The sequence below is a fragment of the Coffea eugenioides genome, unplaced genomic scaffold (genome assembly GCF_003713205.1).
Source record: "Coffea eugenioides isolate CCC68of unplaced genomic scaffold, Ceug_1.0 ScVebR1_3497;HRSCAF=4719, whole genome shotgun sequence".
Classification (NCBI taxonomy): domain Eukaryota; kingdom Viridiplantae; phylum Streptophyta; class Magnoliopsida; order Gentianales; family Rubiaceae; genus Coffea; species Coffea eugenioides.
Window position 1 is genome coordinate 1 of NW_020864080.1, and position 20,643 is coordinate 20,643.

Sequence of the window (20,643 nt, forward strand, 5' to 3'; positions counted from 1 at the left end):
CCAATCAAGTGGGTATTATTTCTGATTTTGAGGTGACTAAGGAAAATGGGAGGTTAGAATTTGTCTTATTCTTGTGCCCAATGGTATGTAATTCCATTCAATATTACATCTTAGTGAAAGCAAATAGTTTGTCACCCCTATTTTTTAAAAAAATTTAGTCACATATAAGCTTTTTAGGCTTGTGACGTGTGGGCAGAAACGATAGCTAAACATATGGAAACATGTTATAGCCTTAAGATCATAAATGATTGATGAATTTCTCAGAAGCATAATCCTCACTTCGAGTTGTCATGAAGGATAAGTCAACGATGGACTTTATGAGTTTGTAATGTGGCTTGAAAACGATAGTTAAAGAATAAGACTTTCAAGAACATTGCACCGAAGATTGCATTTTTAAAAAAATTGCTCCTATTTTGAACTCAAAGATCTTAGATTTGGTGACTTTCATCATCACTTAACGGGGACTTCACCATCAAATTTTTCATTTTCTTTGCATTTATTTTTACTTTTTCCTTTTCTTTTCTTTTCAAAGGTGCCCTGGCGGATTTTTAGATGATGAGTACTGTCAACTTCACAACTAATCAATTCAGAAATACATCTAAACAATTTCCTGGCATCAATATATGCGCATCACTTGCCAATTAATCAGAAAGTTTCTTGACGGAGATATTGCGAAGAGCAGAAGTCAGGGCTTTTGGCTTTTGTAATGGGGTCTGGTGGGGTGCTTAGAAAAGTTAAGACTTGAGAGCGGATTTCGAAAGTAGTTTAAATGATCTAAAATTGCATTATTGTATCAATCCTCTTTTAGGGTTAAATCAGAACTTGCCCCAGTTTATTCTCAACAGAGGTTTTTTTCTTTTCCATTTCTTCTCTTTTTGATTGATTTTTCCTTCTTCGGCCTTCTGCCATTCCTTTGAAATTTTCAAAATTTGCCCCAATCTATTTTTGAACTGAGGTTCTCTTTTCTCCTTTTGTCTTTTTTCTTGCTTTTATTGCTTTATCACTTTTCACCTCTTGAGACTTTTCTTTCCTTTTCAACTCGAATTTGCCCCAGTGTGGGGTTTGCGATTCTCAGGAGTTGTCAAACGAAGTAATTTATTGTGAAGGTTCAAAAGGGATAACTAGAAATAGAATGTTTGATTGGAAAAGAAGAGGGCCCGACTTTTATTTAATTCCTAACATTAACTCTGAAAGGAAACTTTCATTAATGCGAAATTTCTTGCATGTACCTGAATTAATTGACTGAGAAAGACCCTTGTTCATCCATATCTGTGAAACATAGGTGATCCGCCGGACAAAACTCTTCCTTTTCTTTTCTCTTTCTTCTCTTTTTTTTTCAAAATTGAAACCCAGGTAGAATCAAATTTCTCCAATTTGTGATTCCCTCTTTTCTTTTAATTTTAACATTTTTGCTTTTTCTCCTTTTGAAAAATTTTTCAATCTCCTTCCCCAATATGGGGTGCGATCGTAAGTGCTTTTGGAAAGACCAACCCATTTTAGCTCAAAGGAGGATGCAAGGGATAAATAGTGTTTAAGTTGTAGAAACGATGGCCAAAGCATCATTCTTACACTTCATGACAAGCAAAATAAATAATAGCCCATTGAGAATCCATTCCCTTTTGATATTTGAAAATTTTTCCAATGTAGGGTAGTGATCATTAAGGCTCTTATTTGAAAAGAAATTATTCTTTCAAAGGCTCAAATGGGAGAGCAAATGATAAAATTTGTATAAATAGAGAAACGAACACTTGAAGTATCATTCCAAATTTTCAAAACAAACAAGAATAATGCACATTTTTGCTTTCACTTAGATGTGGATTGACTCGGATTAGACACAGTGGACATTTTAAAGCAAAGATTGCCCCAATTTATGATTTATCGATCAATGCGACTGATTTTTTATTTTTGATTTTTTTTTAGGGTAATAGAAGTGGACAAAATATGGATTGTACAATGAAGGAGAAAAAGGTATCACATTGGGTCTTTCGAGACAGATCAATCAGTTTGAGTGGCTTCATTTAATTCCGAGCCCTATTATTGTACAGCTTGGATCACCAATCTAATGTATGCAAAGATTTTAGAAAACATACACTTGTGAATTTTCAGGCAAGAGGTTGAAATATCTCAATTTAGTCTTATTTCTTAAAATTCATCATGAAATCTCCAATGAGCAAAAATAAAGAATAAAATGTACATAAATATACACGAAACAATAATTATCCAAAAACTTTATTGTTGAAAAAGTTTAAAACAAAATTTCTCGTTCAATTATAATACAAATGAGAAGAAAAAACTTTCTAAAGAGCTCCACTTATATGCATTCTTTTGTCTCCTTTTCTTTTGGGACAAAATGTATTAACAAGTCAAATATACAGAATTTTTTCTGTGAAAATTAATTATGAACTCTCTTAGAGGCTTTAGCCTAACGCTTCCAGATAGATCCTTCATGTTTTCATTGCAAGGCCTGCCCAAGAATCAAGTAATTCTTTTCAAACTTTATCGGATCAAAATTGTTATCAGATATAGAAAATATTTTCACCTTATTGAGGCATTTTTATGAATGCAGGGGAAGGGGAAAACAAAAAGAAAAATACCCCGAATTAGTAGGCAAGACTACAAAATCGGTATGCATGTCCTATGGGGGAGCCCTTTTATGCCAAGGGTAGGCCTAGCATGAAAATGTAATCCTCTAGGGTAGGCACCATATAATACCTGATGAATCCGATCAACTGATTGAGTGAAAATGATTTGAAAGATTTGGTCAATTGGAGTGAGAAAGACATTTGTCCTAAAAAAATGAGGACAAAGTCCGAATGGATTGCTTGTTTTGATCAACACATAAAATGATGTGTAAAAGAGATTGCAATGTCTCGATTAATTTATTCAATGAACCTTAGACTTAAACCCTAAAGAGAAAAAGCGGGTCAAATGGATAGGATGAAATTGATGATTTATTCAAAATCGACCGAATTGCACTAAAAATAGGTAGACTGGTCAACTGAATTGAATGAAATTGATGATGTCTTCAAAATTGACTCGATTGCCCTAAAAATGGGTAAATTGGCCAAATGAATGAAATGGATTTAATGATTTATTCAAAAATGATTAGATTGTCCTAAAATTGAATGAATTGACAAAATGGATTGGATGAAATTGATGGTTTATTCAAAAATCGATTGAATTATCTACCCATTGGTAGTTTTACAAAATCATTGCAATACATTAGTCTATGAGCCTCCTAAAATCAAGATTTGGCCTCTACATTTATCGTCTCAACAGTGAGGAATCATTTATGAATTTTTTCAAGTTAATGTCATTTACGCAAGGGAATTTCTTATCAATTTTGTTTAAAACGGCCAAAAAATGATTGTTAGATGCCCATATTTCAATGTGCAAAAAATTGCTTTGCCGTTTTTGAAAAGATCGGATCCTACCTTATCTTGTGCACTCCCCCTTCGGACAGTACAGGAAATATAAACGTGCAAGTCTCATTGGATTAAGTATCCGAGACACGAGGTAGCTTATTCCTAACACGGGATCCCCTAAATGGCATTCCTTTTTTAGGGTTTATGCATGATGCCATTTTATCAAAGCGTGTAAATATGCAGTACACCAATGAAGCGTGACCTAAAGGAACCCCTTTTTGTATGTTGGGGTGAGGCTAAAATGAAATGTATTCATGCTACAAATGCGAAGCATTGAATTTAAACGTGTCACATTAAATAGGGTAGGCTCCTAGAGAATACCACGCCAGGACTCTTATTTTTTAAGGTTTATGAATGCAATGGAGAAAAGAAAGCAAGAAAAGTTAGTTCAATCAAATAAATACACATAACATATTGTAGCAAAACAATACAAAGAGATAAAGCAATAAAAGGAAAAGAGGGGTTGGATCCCTCCCCTTATGAATAGTGTCCCTAATAGGGTAAGGCAGAGTCTACCCTAGGTAAAATACCATGGATGCATGAAGTATTGGCTCACTAATGCATCTAGACTCGATAGGTTTTAAGGTCCCCGAACCTTCAGACTTGGAAACCAAAGGTCATCAATCCCAAGGCTCTTTGTCGGTGGCTCGAGCGATTCCCCAGACATTGCTACGCACACGTCGTGTCACGGCTACATGTCTGAGTGAATCTATCAAAATCCTCAACCTTCAACTAAAAGCTAAAGGCTATTAACCCAAAGTTTAAAGCGGAAGATTGAGTGACCCCTCGGATCATGCTACGCACACGTCGTGTTGCGATCACACGTCCAAGTAGGTCGCCTAATCCTAACAGGGTGGAGTGGCGTGACAAGCCACTAAAAGAAAAATAAAGGAAGGATAAATAATAAAGCGTATGCACGTATGCTAGTGCTCTTTTTTGGAGGGGAGGGATCGAGAACCAACGCGAGATTCTAGGGTAATATCCCCCACCCAAAATGCAATGCAAGGCGCGGGATCATATAAATAAACCATCCATCCATCCATCAAATCAATCGTACGCAAATAGGCGAGGGAGTGAGTTGATACGCGCAAAATGCAAAAAATCCTAAAAAAGAAAAAATGCAACCCTAAACATCCAAATGTGATATATGAAAAGGTTAAAAGAAGAAAAAGATTGACTAAATCAAATTTACTCGGACTCCCAAAGTCCCTAGTGGAGTCGCCAACTGTCGCGCCCCATTTTTTTAATAAAAGAGGAGTTTAGAAAAAATGGCTTTTGATTCAATTTTGATTGGAAAATGAATTTTTGATTTAAAAAGAAAATGAAAAACATGAGTGTAAATGGGATATGAAAATGCGACGATTTGACCCAAAATATAGTTTAAAAAGGGTTTTTTGAATGAGAAATGGAGTCGCTACTTGGTATAGAGTTAAGGTGTACCAAGTCACAAAAAAATAAATTTTTAAACAAAACAAAGTAGAAAACCCTTTTTAAACGACTCCAAATCTACGAAAATCAGAGGAAAAGATTCGGGAGTCACATTTGAAGAAAGGAAAGGCAAGGGTAAAAATCCAAGGCACTCTTTCAACCTAACCAAAGCTAGTTGCGCGATTTAGTCAAAAATTTTCTTATTTTATCCTTAAGATTTATCACATTTGGATGTACTATATGCATGCAAACCCTAGATCTAAGAGGGTATCGGGGGGTCGAAATTTATCTTCAAAACTTACTTGGTACCAATCACATTGATTGTGATGCCCAATAAAGACTTTTCGAAAAAGTAACGAATAATGCAAGTAATGAGACTCGAAAGAAAGAAAAAGTAAAGAAAATAATAATATACCAATGTGTATGACCTAAAGGAATGCATTATAATGGGTGTAGGGGACTTATACTCGTGACTATCAATGTTCCCTTTAATAGAGAGAATACGAGCGTGTTAAGACTAGAAAGCCAAACTCGTCCATATCCCATACGCAAGGGGTTACTCCCTAACCTATGCAAGCAAATGAGATAGTCAAAAATGAGAATGCAGCCCTAAATGTGTAGGAAAAAGGTTAGGGGAGCATGCGAAATGAGAAATACTAAAAGGAAGAATGAATGAAATATAGTGAAAGCATGCAGATATGACACTAGCAGAAAAGGGGGACGGCCCTATTGGGTCTAGCGTTGGACTAGCCCTTTACTAACGCTTATATACAAGCATTGGACTTGTGAGAGTTCGGGGGGAAGACCATGACTAGCATTGGACTAGCCACGGTGACGTGCATTCATCCACATGATCAGATATAATGCTAGAGCAAATAGGCATGCAAAACACATAGTTTCACGTAGCATGTAGCACATAAGCATGCTTATCTAGATGCAAAGGCCTAAGGAAAGCAATTAAACACATAGCACATATGCATGTACAAGCACACTCAAAACAAATAACGCGAATAAAGCCCTAACTATTATACTTGGAGGCCCCTACTATAATCTAAAAGGGGGAAAGAATAAAAATAAATAAATAAATAAATAAACCCCTAACTATTACAACTCGGCATTCAAGTGCCTTTCAAATGATCGAAATTGAGCTAAAATAAATATACAAAAACTAAAGCCAATAAATCAAATAAATAAATAAAAAAATTCAAGAGGACATGCAGTTTAAACATGTAAAGTCACGTAGGCACATAGAGTCAAATAAAGTGAGCAATAAGGAATAGAGTGTACCTCCCTTGAGTTGGGGCCCTAATGGAGTGAAATCACTTATTTACCCTCCAAAATAATAAAAGAGTCAAAGCATCACTTTAATCAAAAAATAATCACACGAAATGGGAATAAACATGAGATTGAATCAATCCAAGGCGTTTAAAGGAAGGTGAACAACCCATTAAAACAAATAATGACTTGATTGCAAAAACTAAAGAAATTTGAGGGTTCAATTTGATTGATTTATTGAAATTGCTTGAGCCATAGTGGCATTAGATTGAAGTTAAGGGGAGCCAAGTGCAATTTTTATGAAAATCCCATGCATGCAAACTCTACGAATGAAACAAACTTTCTGCAACAAACTTTCGCGAACTCTTGAAGCCTTCTGCAAATGTTTTTCCTTGCTGCAAAACTGGCAGCTTCAACCCACGCGGCATACACACCAAAACATTCATAGTTTCGGATTAAAGCGTGCAACTTCATCGTTGATCATTTAGGCACAAAGCTTAATTAGTAAACTAGATGACTAAAACCAGTTTTTTGGTGGGCTGCTGCGGCAAAAAAGAACAGCAGAAACGCAGCTTTTCCTAATGGTATGAAGTTGCAGAAATCCTTTGTTATTCACTCAAACATGTCTGTGTGAGGCAGCCCAAGCAAGGTCTGTCAACTCGACAAACCGAAAACAAATGCAAAGCCTTCAACTTATGCTTATTATTCCTACCTCAGAGTGTTTCCCAACGGATTTGAAAGTGCAACCATATATGAATATAAAAAAAAATGCAGTATAGGAATATAAGGAGTAAGCTTGAATCGATCCTGACTAAAAAAACAAACCTTGCGCAACTTTTTTCTCTACAATTCCAGCAAGCAAATGAAACACTTAGATACCCCAATAAAACCTGTAGATGCATCAACTAATCTACACACGACTCGGACTACAAAATACAGCCCCAACGACTTGAATTGTGGGATCCGAAAACAATAACAAACAAGACATCAAGACCTTTAGATGTCATCCAAACTTCTGTTTTCTTTCTGCAACTTTTCTGCTGCAACCTTGCGGCTTATACTCACACAAACAGTGTTATGCCAAAAAATTCAAGTGAACCCAGCAATCACATGCTCACATCAATCTCCAAATCACCATTATTAACATAACCGAAGTACAAGATTAACGGCAAAACTGATTCATTCAAAATGCTTTCCACCTTTTTTCTTTGGTTTCATTATCAAACGTATAGATCAGATGAATCAATCTCCAAACAAACAACAAACTTGCCACTTACACCATTTAACATTGAAACCCAACATCAAAACTACACACACAACAAGAAAAAAAAACAGAGCAGCGATCAACGAAGCATTAGAACAGATTTTCCTAAAACCTCATGCCATTTTATGAACGCGACCTTCAGATATTCAGCAAACGAAGATGAATAAAAAACCCAATGATACATGAACGCAAAAAAAAAAAACAGGGAAAGGCTACCTTCGCTCCCTTAAACGGCAAAGCAGCGCCTGAATGGCAAAGCAATGAACTTCAGCGTAGGCCAAGCGAAGCTGGGAAAAGTTTCACCTTTTGCTACGATTGCCTTCCAGATTCCGCACCACCTCTCTGCTTGCTTCCTTCTTGGCCGAAAGCTTCTCACTTTCTCCGCTACTCTACCCTCCCTCAACCTTCACCAGATTTCCAGCCGTCACTTACTCTCCCTTTTTCCTAGCCCTCGATCTCCCTTTACCTTTTTCCCGCAGCTACCTCTTTTCCTTCAAACCCTAGCCGCCCCTTCCCTCTTTCTTTCATCAGCTGTCAGAACTCTCAGCCCCCTCTTTTCCTTTCAGCCGTCAAAACTCTTAGCCCCCTCTTTTCCTTTCAGCCGTAGCCTTTTCCAAACTCTCAGGTTTCCTCTCTTTTCCTCTCGATTTCCCTTCAGCCTCTCTTGTTTTCCCGGATCTTTAGCTTCCCGTAGCTTGCTCTCCCTGTTTTCAGCTCTTCTTCCAGCTTCTTAAACCCTACATTCTCTCCCGGAAGCTCTCTCTTTTATCAAACAACAGCCGCCTCCCCTCTATTTTCTTTCCTCTCAACCTTAGCCGCTACCCAATCTTCCCTTCTGTCTTTTTTTTTTCTCTCGCGGAGCTCCTTCGATCTTCCCCTCTCTCCGTTTCTTCTCCAGCCGTAAAAAACCTACCCCGAAACTCCTCCAACTCAGCCGCCTCCCTTTCCTTTTATATCATAGAACCCTTAAACCCTCATCTGGATGGTCACAAACCACCCCAGCTCAATGCCTCTTCCTTGGTCATCCAATGGCCATCTTGCATGAAACAGTTTTTTTTTCTTTTTTCTTTTCACTTAATTAATAATATATAAAAAATACTTTTAACCTTAAATAAAAGAAAATAAAATAAGAGGCCCAAAAAGACACTAGCTCACTCTAGAAGAGTTTTTGGTCATTATAGCCAACTAGTGATTTTGGGGGAGTCAAGTCCTAGATTTGGAAATAGGGATAAAATAGGTCCATTACATTTGAAGTTAACACAATAACTAATTAGCCAAATTTACTCTTAAAAAGCACGTGGTGGGTCCACGGCTAATTCCAATTAGAATTGGCTAGAAAAGACATCAGAGGACCAAAATTAATCGCTTTTTCTGTGTAAGGCACTAAAATCATTGTTTTTATTTTGAGGGGCTAAATTTTAACATCTGTAATATTTGATGAATGATTTATGCAATTTTTCCAAAGAAAAAATGTACGAAATGAATTAAGCATTGAAAGAATTTCTCTCTCTATTAGAACTCCTTCTTACTCTAGTAGTGAGACTTTTCCCCCTAGGTGGGAGAATGCTTATTTCCAATTATGGGTAGAATCTTGAAGATTGAGACTCTGTTTGATAACCCAATTCAGTACTTAAATTTTTTTAATTCAGATCTTAACATATTCAAACCGTTTGATAACAAAAAATTGAACATCTGAATTAATTAAGTAGTACTAAATTTTCTAGGCAAAACTTGTTCTCAAAATTAAGTGATAAGCTATTCACTTATCACTGAATATGATATGCACTCAAATGTATTAGATTTAATACTTAACAATTCAATAATTTAAAGTATTCAAACTTCATATTTCAGATTTCAAACTTCAATTTTATCAAATGCACCCTGAGTTTGATTTCTCTATTACGACCATTCTATTCACCAGTTGACACCTTAACATCAACATTGATTGTTCCAAGACACTTGCTTTCAAGATTGGTACCTCAACATCAACATTGCTTTCATTTTCAATTGAGACTAATGATTTCACAAACACATGGAGAATGAGGTGCCAATCTAGCTAGACAGAAATAATCCTATCGCAAGGCAAGTAGCAAATGTATTTACCAAACACATAGGTTCAACCATTACGAAATTTACAAAACACGGTACATTTATTACTTTCATTATTAATACAATGAGTTAAATCTACAAGCCTGCATTTACTGACTATAACTGATTTGATCACTCGGATGAATGCTATTGCCTAAGAAGAAGAAATTGAAAGACTCCTGTCCATAAATGCTGCTCAATTGCAAAAGGTTGATAATTAGGTATACTCGACATACAAAACCAGATTCATTGACAATTATCTATAATTGCTAATATCTATCTATCTATCTCACATGAACAAAACATGTATTTGTTCCACCACATAACTCGGGCTATTCAGGACAAGAAACTGCTTTGTTACATAAAAAAAAATGCCCACGTGAAAAAGTAATCAAAGTAATAATTCATAATATAGTCACAAGTTACACCACTGAAGAGCTTGCAATACCATTTTTTACCTTTCAATTCTTTTACTTTTTTCCCTTCCAATTATTTCTTATTTTATTTTCAAGAAAATATCGCAAGATGAATTTGTGACATGATTAATGATTATTAATTGGAATTTGTAACACATGGCATCATACAAAAAGATCGAAATTAGTTTTTGATTTTTTTTTAACAAACGATAACATTTTATAAATATTAACATTTGATAGTACAAGAGCTAATTACAAAAAGGGGTAACTACCCCCATATCTTTTCTAGCTAAACCAGATAGCTATGTTGGGAATGAACCTTCCCACTCAATATTTCTAATTGACTTGACTGCCAATTGAGCCATTGCATGGCTGCAACCATTAGTAGTTCTGGGCACAAAAGAGAAATTGCAACTGTCAATGCTCTTCTTCAGGATATCAATGTCTTCCAGGATTGTTTGTAGTGTGCAATCCTGAACATTGTCCGTATTGATAAGCCTCACAACATTTTTGCAGTCAGATTGGACTTCAATGTTTGTCCATCCTGCACCTTGAGCCATTTCCAGCGCACCTCTGATTGCTAGTGTTTCCTCAGTGGCTGCTTCCCCTCTTCTCCTCTCAGTGATTCCCTTAACTTTCACTATCTCCCCACACCAATTCCTCGCGATAATCCCCAATCTTGTTCTAACCATTTGAGCTGAAATTGCTGCATCCGTATTGATCCTCATTATTTCTTCCTTAGGTGGCTCCCACCGTTGCTGAATCTGTCCTTCCATTTCCAGAGGTGCATTTGCTCTGTGTCTGACTCATTCGCTGCATCATACTCGATCCATTCCTGTTGATCTTTGTCTACTATCATCTTTGCATCCACATTCTCGGTCTGGAATGTCATTTTGTTTCTAGCTTTCCAAAGTTGCCATCAGATGTTAACTGTGAGCCTGATTCTGTCTACCCCTTATGTTTCCCTTGCTGCTTGCATCATGGCATCCCACCATCTCTACATATTACCTTGCAAATCAGCTAGCCCTTCCCACCTCACAGGGGCCAACTTCCATACCACTTGTGCTTTTGGGCAAAAAAAGAAAATGTGCTCAATGGTTTCAGCTTCCTCCCCACAACATTGACATATAGTGCTTCCCTTTCCAAATCTCTTGTAAAGTGCTTCACTAGTGGTCAATCCATTCTGCAAACATCTCCATAAAAAATGTTTTAGTTTCATCTTTATGTTAAGACTCCACAATTTTTTCCATACCGTATGCTTTCTTACTTCCCAGCTAGTTTCTGAGTCAGGTGCTAGCCTACGGTTCATGCTGTCTCTTTCTTCCTTTACAGCAACATATCCTGTCTTAACTGTGTATACCCCAGATTTGCTATATTTCCAAAATAATCTTTCTTTTCTATCATATAAACTAAGGGGGATGTTAGCTATATGTTCCACATCATCTGCTTTAAACCATTGGTGCAGGGATTCTGTCTTCCACCTTCCACCCTCTATTAGTTCATTTATGTATTCAATCTGGAAATCTGTTGATTTTGTAGTTGAAACTCTTCCATTCTCCGTGCCAGGTATCCACCTATCTTGCCAAATCTTCACTGACCTCCCATCTCCCAGTCTCTTCCATAGTCCCATTCTTTCGAAATTAGTTTTTGATACCTTTGAAAGTTTCACCCATAAACCCAATTACAATCCCGAGATAAAGTTTTCTACTAAGATGAAGTTTTCTGTTAAGAAAGATGGAGGAGAGAAGAAAGAAAAAATAGAAAAAGAAGTAAACGAGAGAAAAAAGGGGAAAGAAAAAAGAAAAAAGAAAAAAGAAAAGTCAAAATAATAGAAGGGTAAATTTTGTCCTATTGGGGTTTGAGTGATAAAAATTAAATGTCAAGAGGTAAAGTGAGAAATGAGGTATACTTTAAGGGAATTGATTGTAATTAACCCTTAAAAAATTATTGATAAATTTTCTCTTTTTCCCCCATTTTCCAAATTAATTTCCACTAAGGATGTAATCGAGTTGAGTTGAACTTGAATATCACCATACTCAAACTTGACTTGACATGCAGAAAGGATACTCGAGCTCGAGTTTGAGTTCAATGCATTGCTCACAGAACTCAAGGTCGACTCACATGGAGTTCGAGTCAATGCAAGTCTTATTGAGCTCAAGTAATGCTCGAACTCGATCCTGTGGCTTGCTATAATTTCTTGTTCAAACCTACAAAAATGTCCCTGGCGTCCAGTCTAGCAACAATGAAGCCAAGTAGAATTAATGTATATACTATAACAGAAATAGAAATGGGATGTGATGGGCACAATTATACACTTAAGAAACTAAAACTACTGCCAGGTTGCCCAATTAACGAAGTTCAAGTATAGAACAACAGCAATGAGCAAATCACTATTAAAAGTTCACTAGTCCAACTACTAGTTGACTAACCAAATACAACCAGTCTAGAACAAGTTCAATGAGTAGTCACAATCCAAATTTACAAATCAAATAGAGGAAAATGCACGCAATAAGTCAGAAACAAAGTTCTCCATGCTCCAACAATCCAAACCATCCATTTGCACCATGAGCAAGTCCTAATGCCAAAGACAAAATAATATCAATTTGTAATCATTCAAAGTAAGACCAAATTAAATTAATAAATAAATACAATTACAGTAATAACGACCTGATCTTTAATTCTTGAATCACATTTGAATTGGCAATCAAATCTATGGAAGCTCAATTTCCTTCATTGTCCTCATTTGCTGCGTACACCAAAGCAACATACACATATGATATATATAACTTAAAAAATATGAAATCTAGAAATGAAGTAGTAAACTTATCAACAAATGGTAAAAATTAGCCATCTAAAACTCACCTTTGTCTTCTTTTTGATCCCATACATATTTATACACCAATCTCCAGCGCACAACAACACTTGGACCTTTTCTGGAGCTAGTGCAGCTCGATATGAATCAATCACTCTAGTTTCGACACTAAACGTGGTCTCAGATGCTACTGTAGTTATCAGAATAGCCAAGATATCGCAGGCCATCTTAGATAAAATCAGGTATGTGATACTGTTGACTTTCCACCACTCCAAGTAGTCACATGAATTGGGATCTGAGCCAATTGGACGACAATGTTTATCTAGATAATCTAACAATTTGGATTTGTGGAGGGCTGACGTCTATACTTCCACAATATATTTAGTAAAATCATCCCAACTTGAAGACTTTTGCTGCCTTGAACCCTAGCCATTAGATGCACCACCTTGGGACTCAATTATACCCGTACTAGAACTATTAGTTGCAGCAACATATTCCTCATACACGTCAAAGAGTGCTTTCCAGACCTTGGTGAGGTATTCTTCTAACTCAAAAAGTGAATAAACCTTGGGGACGGAAAACTCTATAAGGCATATTTTTTGCCTTAGATCCAAAATGGCACCAATTGCCATCAATAAGTTGCATTCATCCCAATATTTGTCGTATTTGGCCTTCATTTTCTAAATCATTGCCTAGATGAAATCATCTTCATCAAAGACTCTTGAATCCAAGAGTCTTTTCACCTTGACAACCTCTTGGAGGAATAAGTTGCTTGTGGGATAGTCACTATAAGAGATTACATGTGTGGCTGTCCAGAACAACTCTAGAATAGTGCACACTTTCTCTACTTTTTTTCCAATCTTCTGTAGATGAACAACAATCATAACTCGATTCTCTGTCTTGAAAATGTGGAAAGACCTCCTTGAACTTGATAGCATAGTTTAGCATTTCATAGGTCGAGTTCCACCCAGTCCTACAGTTATGGATTAAAACCTTCAACTATATCTGCAATTACATAACTGTCTCGCCAAATACTAACATCCTTCTATCAGATCGATTGATGAAATCAACACTTTTCCTAATATTTTTAGTTATATCGACAATCTCACTTAGGTTGTCTTGAACCATCAAATTCAATATATGAGCATAACAACGAACTTGGAATAATCTGCCTCTACAAACTAGCTTTCTTGACCTTGAGAAGTCATCTCTGAAATGCCTTGCAGTTACATCATTGGCAGTTGTATGATCCATAGAAACTGCATAAATCTTGTTTTCAATCCTCTAGTCCTTGACACATTTAAAAATTGCAGTCGAGATTTGAATTCCTCTTCTTGGTGGAGGTATGTGGACAAAGCTAAGAACTCATTTTTCTAGCTTCCAATTTTGATCAATCTAGTGGCTAATGAGCACCATGTACTCGATCTTCTAGTTTTTAGACTTTCACATATCTGCTGTGAGGCTCATTTTGCCAACACACATCAAGTGGTTCTTCAACTTCTTTTTCTCCAACTCATAAACTTGGACACAATTATTCTTTCCTGTAACTCATGAGATCTTAATCCACTCAGGCATTGCTTGTTTCATCATTAGGTTGAATCCCTTTTCCTCTAAAATGTTGAAGGGATGCTCGTGCATCAGAATCTAGTGGGCAACTGCTTCCAGCATTTTTTCCATGTCCACTTTACCCAAATGCAAGGGTGGAACTGCTTGTAAATTAGAATTAGAAGGCTGAAAATTTAACTTTCTTTGTTGCTCCTCTCTAATCTTTGCTTTTCTAGTTAGGCAAGAGCTCCGATGCCTCCACTTACTCGTGGTTTGTTTAGTTTTGCCTCGGGATAATTTCTTGTTGCAATGTGAGGAAATGACATAATAATGATCATTTTCGTCGAATTCCTTGTAGTCGTCCTAGGCCTCAAATGTCTTGGTTCTTTTGGGAGTGCGAAATTCATCATCTCCTTCAATTAGCTCATTGATTATGAATTATTTTCAGCTCTCCTATCTTCCACAAATGCTCCCTCGTCACTCAAAGCATCTGTCTCAGCTCCCACAGCTCCCTCATTCTCAGTACTCACAAAAATTGGGTTATCTAGTTGTAGTGGAGTGGCAGAATCAGTAGCTTGCAAACAAGCACGTGGGATGGATAATACATCAAGTGGACTGATTCCGATACCTATGGCTGTGATAGCAATGAAGGAAATTCAATGAATGCTCACTTAACTGTTGAATGGAGACATATAGGTTTTAGTTTCTAGTTTTAATTATATGGAGCATCATTGTCATTCTAGTTTTAGTTTCTAGCTTTAACTAGTTTTAGTTTCTAGTTTTAGTTTCTAGTTTTAACTGTTAACTGTATATTAGAAAGACAATATTTTGACTATATATTAGTAAGATATTTAGTGTAGTTCAGTTTTAGTTTCATTGCTGCTGTTTTAAATGCTCTACACCAAGGAAGAAGAAGAAATAAAAAAGGAAAAAAAATAGAAATTTGCCCCATTGGTCATAAACACTTAGACTAATACTTCTCTTGGTTGAAAAGTAAAACTAATACAAGACGCATTTCTCAATTGATGTAAGCACTAATGGAGACATAAGATTTCAAAAATAGTGGTTTAAGGTTAACTTACCTCCTCTTGCAGCTGTGGTACCTAATATTGAAATGCTTGTCGAAGGAGTCGAGGTATTTTCCATTCTTTTCGATTGGTATTCACACCTTCCTCAAGCTATATGGATTCCTGCAACACAAGTTCCTATCCACAATCCAAATGCCTTATGCAACTTTATTTGACTATCTCTGTTCCTCCTTGCAGTTTCCTACAATATTATCCATCAATATAAAAACTCTTAATAACTAATATCTAGATTCTAGAAGCAATAACTAAGAGTCTAAGACCAACATTATTTGACTTACATGCTTTCCATAATACATGCTCATTTTGACCTCTTCAAATTTCAATAATTTTCATCTTATCCCTGTAACTTCTTTAGAAGTCTCATTTTTGTATAATACACTTCTACATTATTTATGTACACACCGTAGATTTATGACAAATTAGATTATTGAATCAAACTAAATGGTAATGACCTTCAATGATACAAAATAGAGATGACACTTAACTAAAATTTGATGAGTTAAAAAGTGCTAGGGTGCTAGTTTGCTCTAGTCTAGATTTTAGTTGCTTGGTTGTTAAACTCCCAAAATGGTACTGTATCAATAACATTTTGTCATTTTTAATATATTTACGTATGGGGATGTGTATGCAATTGATTTCATTGGTTTAAATGTCATACCAAATCTCTCACAACATTCTTTTGCTTATGCAAGAAAAGTTTTAGAACTTTATGCATATTCCGTTTACATCTCACATTGATCTGTAACTAATTCTTTCATTAATTTTTCAAAATTTTGTCAAATATTTGAAGCAAACAAATGTTTTACCCAAAAAAGCCAATAACATCCCCCAAATTCTAATACCCATTTTCAATTAAATTGCACAAACTGTAATACAAGCCACATCAATAGAAATCTTTCCCTCATCAATAGCATTTTTGGTTAATTTTGACGAGATTTTATATACCTCAGACTTCATTTTTTCAGCTAATGTTCTCACAGTTTGAGGCTCTGTTCTTCGCTTCTTCATCGACAGATGACAAACCACCACAAATTCCAACTCCAGCCGCAAGCTCTTCGCGCTACTTCATAGCAAGCTCCGATAGTAAGCTCTCAAACTAACTCCGGTAGTAAACTTTCGCATCGAGTTTAGCTTTGTCCCTCTCTCTCTCTCTCTCTCTCTCTCTCTCTCTATAACTTGTAGGTTCTGAGAATGGAGAGGAATTGGGGATTTTGATTCAATCAGACATGGAGAATGGATAATATTGTAGTTCTTGGAAGCCCTGATTGGAGATGGAGATTGGAGAATTGGAAATGGAGAATTGATTCAATTGAATAGAGAATTGGAATTTGGAATCACCCCAATCGAATGACCTATGCTTGATTTGGGAATTTCATTTTTCATGACAATTTTTGGAGCGAAAATACTTTACTGCTTTTCAAAAAAAATTTCATACAAAAAGTAATATTTCATAAATTCAACTACTTTTGTGGGCATAAAGGTAATTTCATAATAATATAATATAAAAAAAATAAAAAATTTAATAAGACTCAATGAACCTTTTTTTTTTTTTGATAAGAGACTCAACGAACCTTTGAGTCTTATTATTAGACACTCGAACTAGACTTTACTCAAGCATTGAGCTGTTCGAATTAGACTCGAACTTTATTCTTTACGAGTCTGGGTTCAATTGCATGCCCATTTTCCACTCTGACCTTGAAGCTAGGCTCCGAACTTACTCTACTGTTACTGCAGGAGGTGTCATTACCTTTGCGCAACTCAGCATATGCGCTCTTAGGGCCTTCCCTTGGATAATTTCCCCAGTATTTAATATATCGGAACCATTTAATTTCCTCAGTATTTTGCTCAACTACGTCACTCTCGGCAAAAGGCCTGAAACCGTAGCGCCCGCCAGAAGCTGTCCACCGCCATACCACCTCGGCGACCTTGTCTTCATCAAATTCATCATCAATCAAACTCACAACACCGAAAAATGGTAAATACAGTAAAGAATTTGCTGCTGCGCTTGTGATGAATAATAGACTGGCTGATAACTGAAGAAGAAGAAATGGGGCATAGTTCGAAGAAAAAGAAGAAGCGCGGAGGCGCCCGAAGGGCTCCATCAAAGGATCACAATTCTCTTGCTGCTGATAATTCCGAGCTTATTGGTGAAGAAATCACCGCATTGTATGTCAATTCATTTCTTCATGTGCCTCTTGTATGATTCTTTTTGAATTTTTTGGGTTTTTAAAATTTTTATTTTGCGACGACTTTTGTAGTAGTAATATTTGATATATTCGGGTTCATTTCCAGTAGAAATTGAGAAACTTGTTGGTTATTCAATTGAGGATTTCAGGTTTTTATAATTGCTGGATTAATTGCTGCTTTTCTTGTTAGAGGTAGAATGTCTAGGATATTAGGAAAGTAATGTATGCATGTAATTTTGGAGTTCTTGGAGTACTAGATGAAGATTACTGTCTACGTACTTTGTGCAAACTTGCCGGCTTATAGTTTGCACAAGTAGTATGGTAAGGTAAGGCCTGGTGCCATTGTCGTTGCTGCTCACAGTTTTCTCGCTTTCATGCTAGTGGCGTGATGAAACCCTTACGAGGTAGAATAATTACCAGTAACAGTTTACACCCTAGTGAATCACAACAGGAATTTTACTTCTGGAACATGGTAAATAAGTGATTTGGATTAGTTATCTTGGTTGTCCGAAATCCAAAATTACTTTTAGTATCTGGAATAATTGTTGTAACCTGAATAATAGCATACTATTAACCTTTGACAATGATCATATTTGGTGCTTAATTGTGGAAGTTGAATGCAAAAGCGGTTGTTATACCTAATAGAAACTCTTTATGCATAGCTATAGCTAGTACTTTTTTAAGAAGATTGTGATTTTTAAACGCAAATAAGCACAACCAACTACGATTGACATGCAGCCATGTTCCATTAATCCTAACCTTTCAGGTTCTTAGAAACATATTTACAGCAACAAATGTATGGTACTTCAATTGTTTGTGACATAAGTTGCCTATGGCTGAAGCAGTTTAGTGGCAGTAAGTTTTTAATCTCCATACCAATCAGGTGTGTTGTAAGTATGTGCATGGAGATGTGTCTTTTTCACTAGAATTCTTGGAGGTGTGACCTCTGGCAGCTATCTGACAACTGATGCATGACAACCTTTTAGAAGAATTTTATGCTTCAAGTTTCTACATCAGTTTGAGTGACTGTTTCATGGACTGATAAGGTGTGCTATATTTCAAGATGAGTGTGAAGTTGTTTCCGGATCACTACCACAAATTCAGATTAAGCTCAGGTTATGTATATGAAGAATATCTATTTTACTTGTGTTTGGCATCTTCACTGTCTTTTGCATGAAGTGATTGTGGATTCAAATGACAGGCCATACTCAAAGGATACAGGATATGATGAATCAGATATTTCTGCTCTTCTTTCTGTAAGGTTAGTCAGCTCATGCACTAGGTTATGATATAGCATTGGTTCTTTTATATTTACTACCAAACAGAAATTCACAAAAACACAATTGAAAGAAAAGATGAAAAGCAGAAAACATAATCTCTCTTCACTAATGACTCGTCATCCATTTATAAGGTTTTTATCTGGCTACCCCAACAAATGCCCAAAGTTGCGTATAATTCCTGAGAAAGGATTATCAGTGGTAGATGCGGACAATCTTCTGTCCTTGCTTCATGATCAAGTAAGATGCACACCTGTTCAGAAGCATTCCTTTCACGATTCATGATAGGTGTTGTTTGGAGGAATTTTTTTAAGTCATTCTGCATGTAGTATTGTGAATCCTTTTTGCTGATACGTATGGTTGATCAAAATCAGCTTTTTTTCTGTTCAAGTAATGAATCATCATCTTTAATGTGGGAAAATTCTGTTGGATTTTTTACTCCTGTTCTTAACTTTTGAGAGAGAGAGAGAGAGAGGGGGGGGGAGGGAATATTCAAAGAAGTGGTTTCCCTGTATCCCCTCATCTTTGAAAAGTAGGAAAATCTTCCTATTGTTCTCTCATGCTCTGGGCCATTGAAGTTTTATTCTAGCCAGATATGTTAGGATATTTATGTAACATCCCAAAACATCACGGCTTATACTTTCTTTCTCCTGAATAATTTTTCTAAGCACTGGAAATGGTTTATGAGATTGTGCTAGAATAGCATGTTTTAGCTGGTGCCACAGTTTTTGATGCTGTGATGCTCTCCAGTAAAGTTTTGCTTTCTTTCTACTTTTTGTTAACAAGTCTTTGGCTATGACATGCTGTTAATTTATGTACTTGATCCAGTGATTGTTATTTCAATTATATTGTTATAAAAGCGTTGCTATCATTAAACATTGGTTCTGTTATTATTAATGTCATTTTATGTTCTTTTCATTCCGTGAATTTACAATATTCCCAGGCAAATTCTAATGCTCGTGAAGGGCGAGTAATGATTTACAATTTGGTGGAGGCTGCTCAAGAATTTTTGTCTGAAGTTGTTCCTCAAGCAGAATCACGTGAATCTGTAAGCCTTAGCATTGATCAATTTGCAGCTATCATAAAGCACAAGAAATGCATGACTTCCTGAATTTAGATTTACAAAGACATAGGAAGGCATTCATGTCTTGTGGCAAGCTCAATAACATTACTCTGCTATGTATCAGACTCCTGAATGGTGGAGAAGACATTATGTTGGTTATTCAAGGGACTAGCAATAGAGAAAAGAGGCCTTTAATGATCCTGTTTTGCAATGAATTCATTAATTTTCTTATAACAGTCGAAAGATAATAGTTGAAGATTTGTATTCTTCCTAAATATAACTTTTAATCTTATGAACTTCGAAGGAGATCTTTAGGGATTCAGATATTTCTTATTCATTGTGAAATAGATGTAGGATTCAACTGTGTAAGATTTTTTTTTTTGTTTGGGGCTATCCTCTGAGTACTAGATGATTAGCTTTTCTACATGGAATGTTTTCTTAGTGCAGGTAATGGCATGTGCTAGGAAATGTAGAAAGAATAATTATTATTTCTATTTCTCTCTTTGCTCATTCAAGGTCCTCACCATCTAGGTTACCATACCTTATGTCTCTTGCCTCTTCGGTCCCTTTTATTTGAAAAGGAGAGGAGAAGGGAGTCAGGATCCACATTTAAGTATTGCAATCCAATTATGCCATGCTCAATTTCATACTGGTAAAAGCTACATGGCATATGCATTATTTAGTCTAAAGCCTGATGTTATGTATAATTCGGCATGTTTGCACTAGCTTTGTTGCATATGGTCAGATAGCACCTTTCCTTCAAAAACCACTAGCCC

General features: G+C 36.2%; 2 protein-coding genes and 1 long non-coding RNA gene across 4 annotated transcripts; 1 reads left to right on the top strand and 2 right to left on the bottom strand.

The window, feature by feature from the left end:
• Positions 1-10,198: 10,198 nt before the first annotated feature.
• LOC113758011 lies at positions 10,199-10,624 on the bottom strand. Its single transcript, XM_027301044.1, has one exon. It carries the CDS (start codon positions 10,622-10,624, stop codon positions 10,199-10,201), a length of 426 nt encoding a protein of 141 aa, XP_027156845.1.
• A 1,644-nt stretch (positions 10,625-12,268) lies between these two features.
• Positions 12,269-16,638, bottom strand: LOC113758012. 2 transcript variants are annotated; one of them, XR_003466552.1, is made up of 4 exons: positions 16,287-16,638; positions 15,336-15,522; positions 12,564-12,642; positions 12,269-12,471 (listed from the first exon to the last, which is right to left on the bottom strand). It is a non-coding gene; the product is annotated as an uncharacterized LOC113758012 (long non-coding RNA). The 2 variants fall into 2 exon arrangements; XR_003466553.1 differs by lacking the exons at positions 15,336-15,522; positions 16,287-16,638 and adding an exon at positions 12,759-13,669.
• A 451-nt stretch (positions 16,639-17,089) lies between these two features.
• LOC113758010 (eIF-2-alpha kinase GCN2-like) lies at positions 17,090-19,915 on the top strand. Its single transcript, XM_027301043.1, has 5 exons — positions 17,090-17,507; positions 18,574-18,642; positions 18,729-18,788; positions 18,939-19,044; positions 19,748-19,915. The coding sequence occupies exons 1-5, from the start codon at positions 17,389-17,391 to the stop codon at positions 19,913-19,915; spliced, it is 522 nt and encodes a 173-aa protein (XP_027156844.1). The 5' UTR covers positions 17,090-17,388.
• The last annotated feature ends 728 nt before the right edge of the window (positions 19,916-20,643 follow it).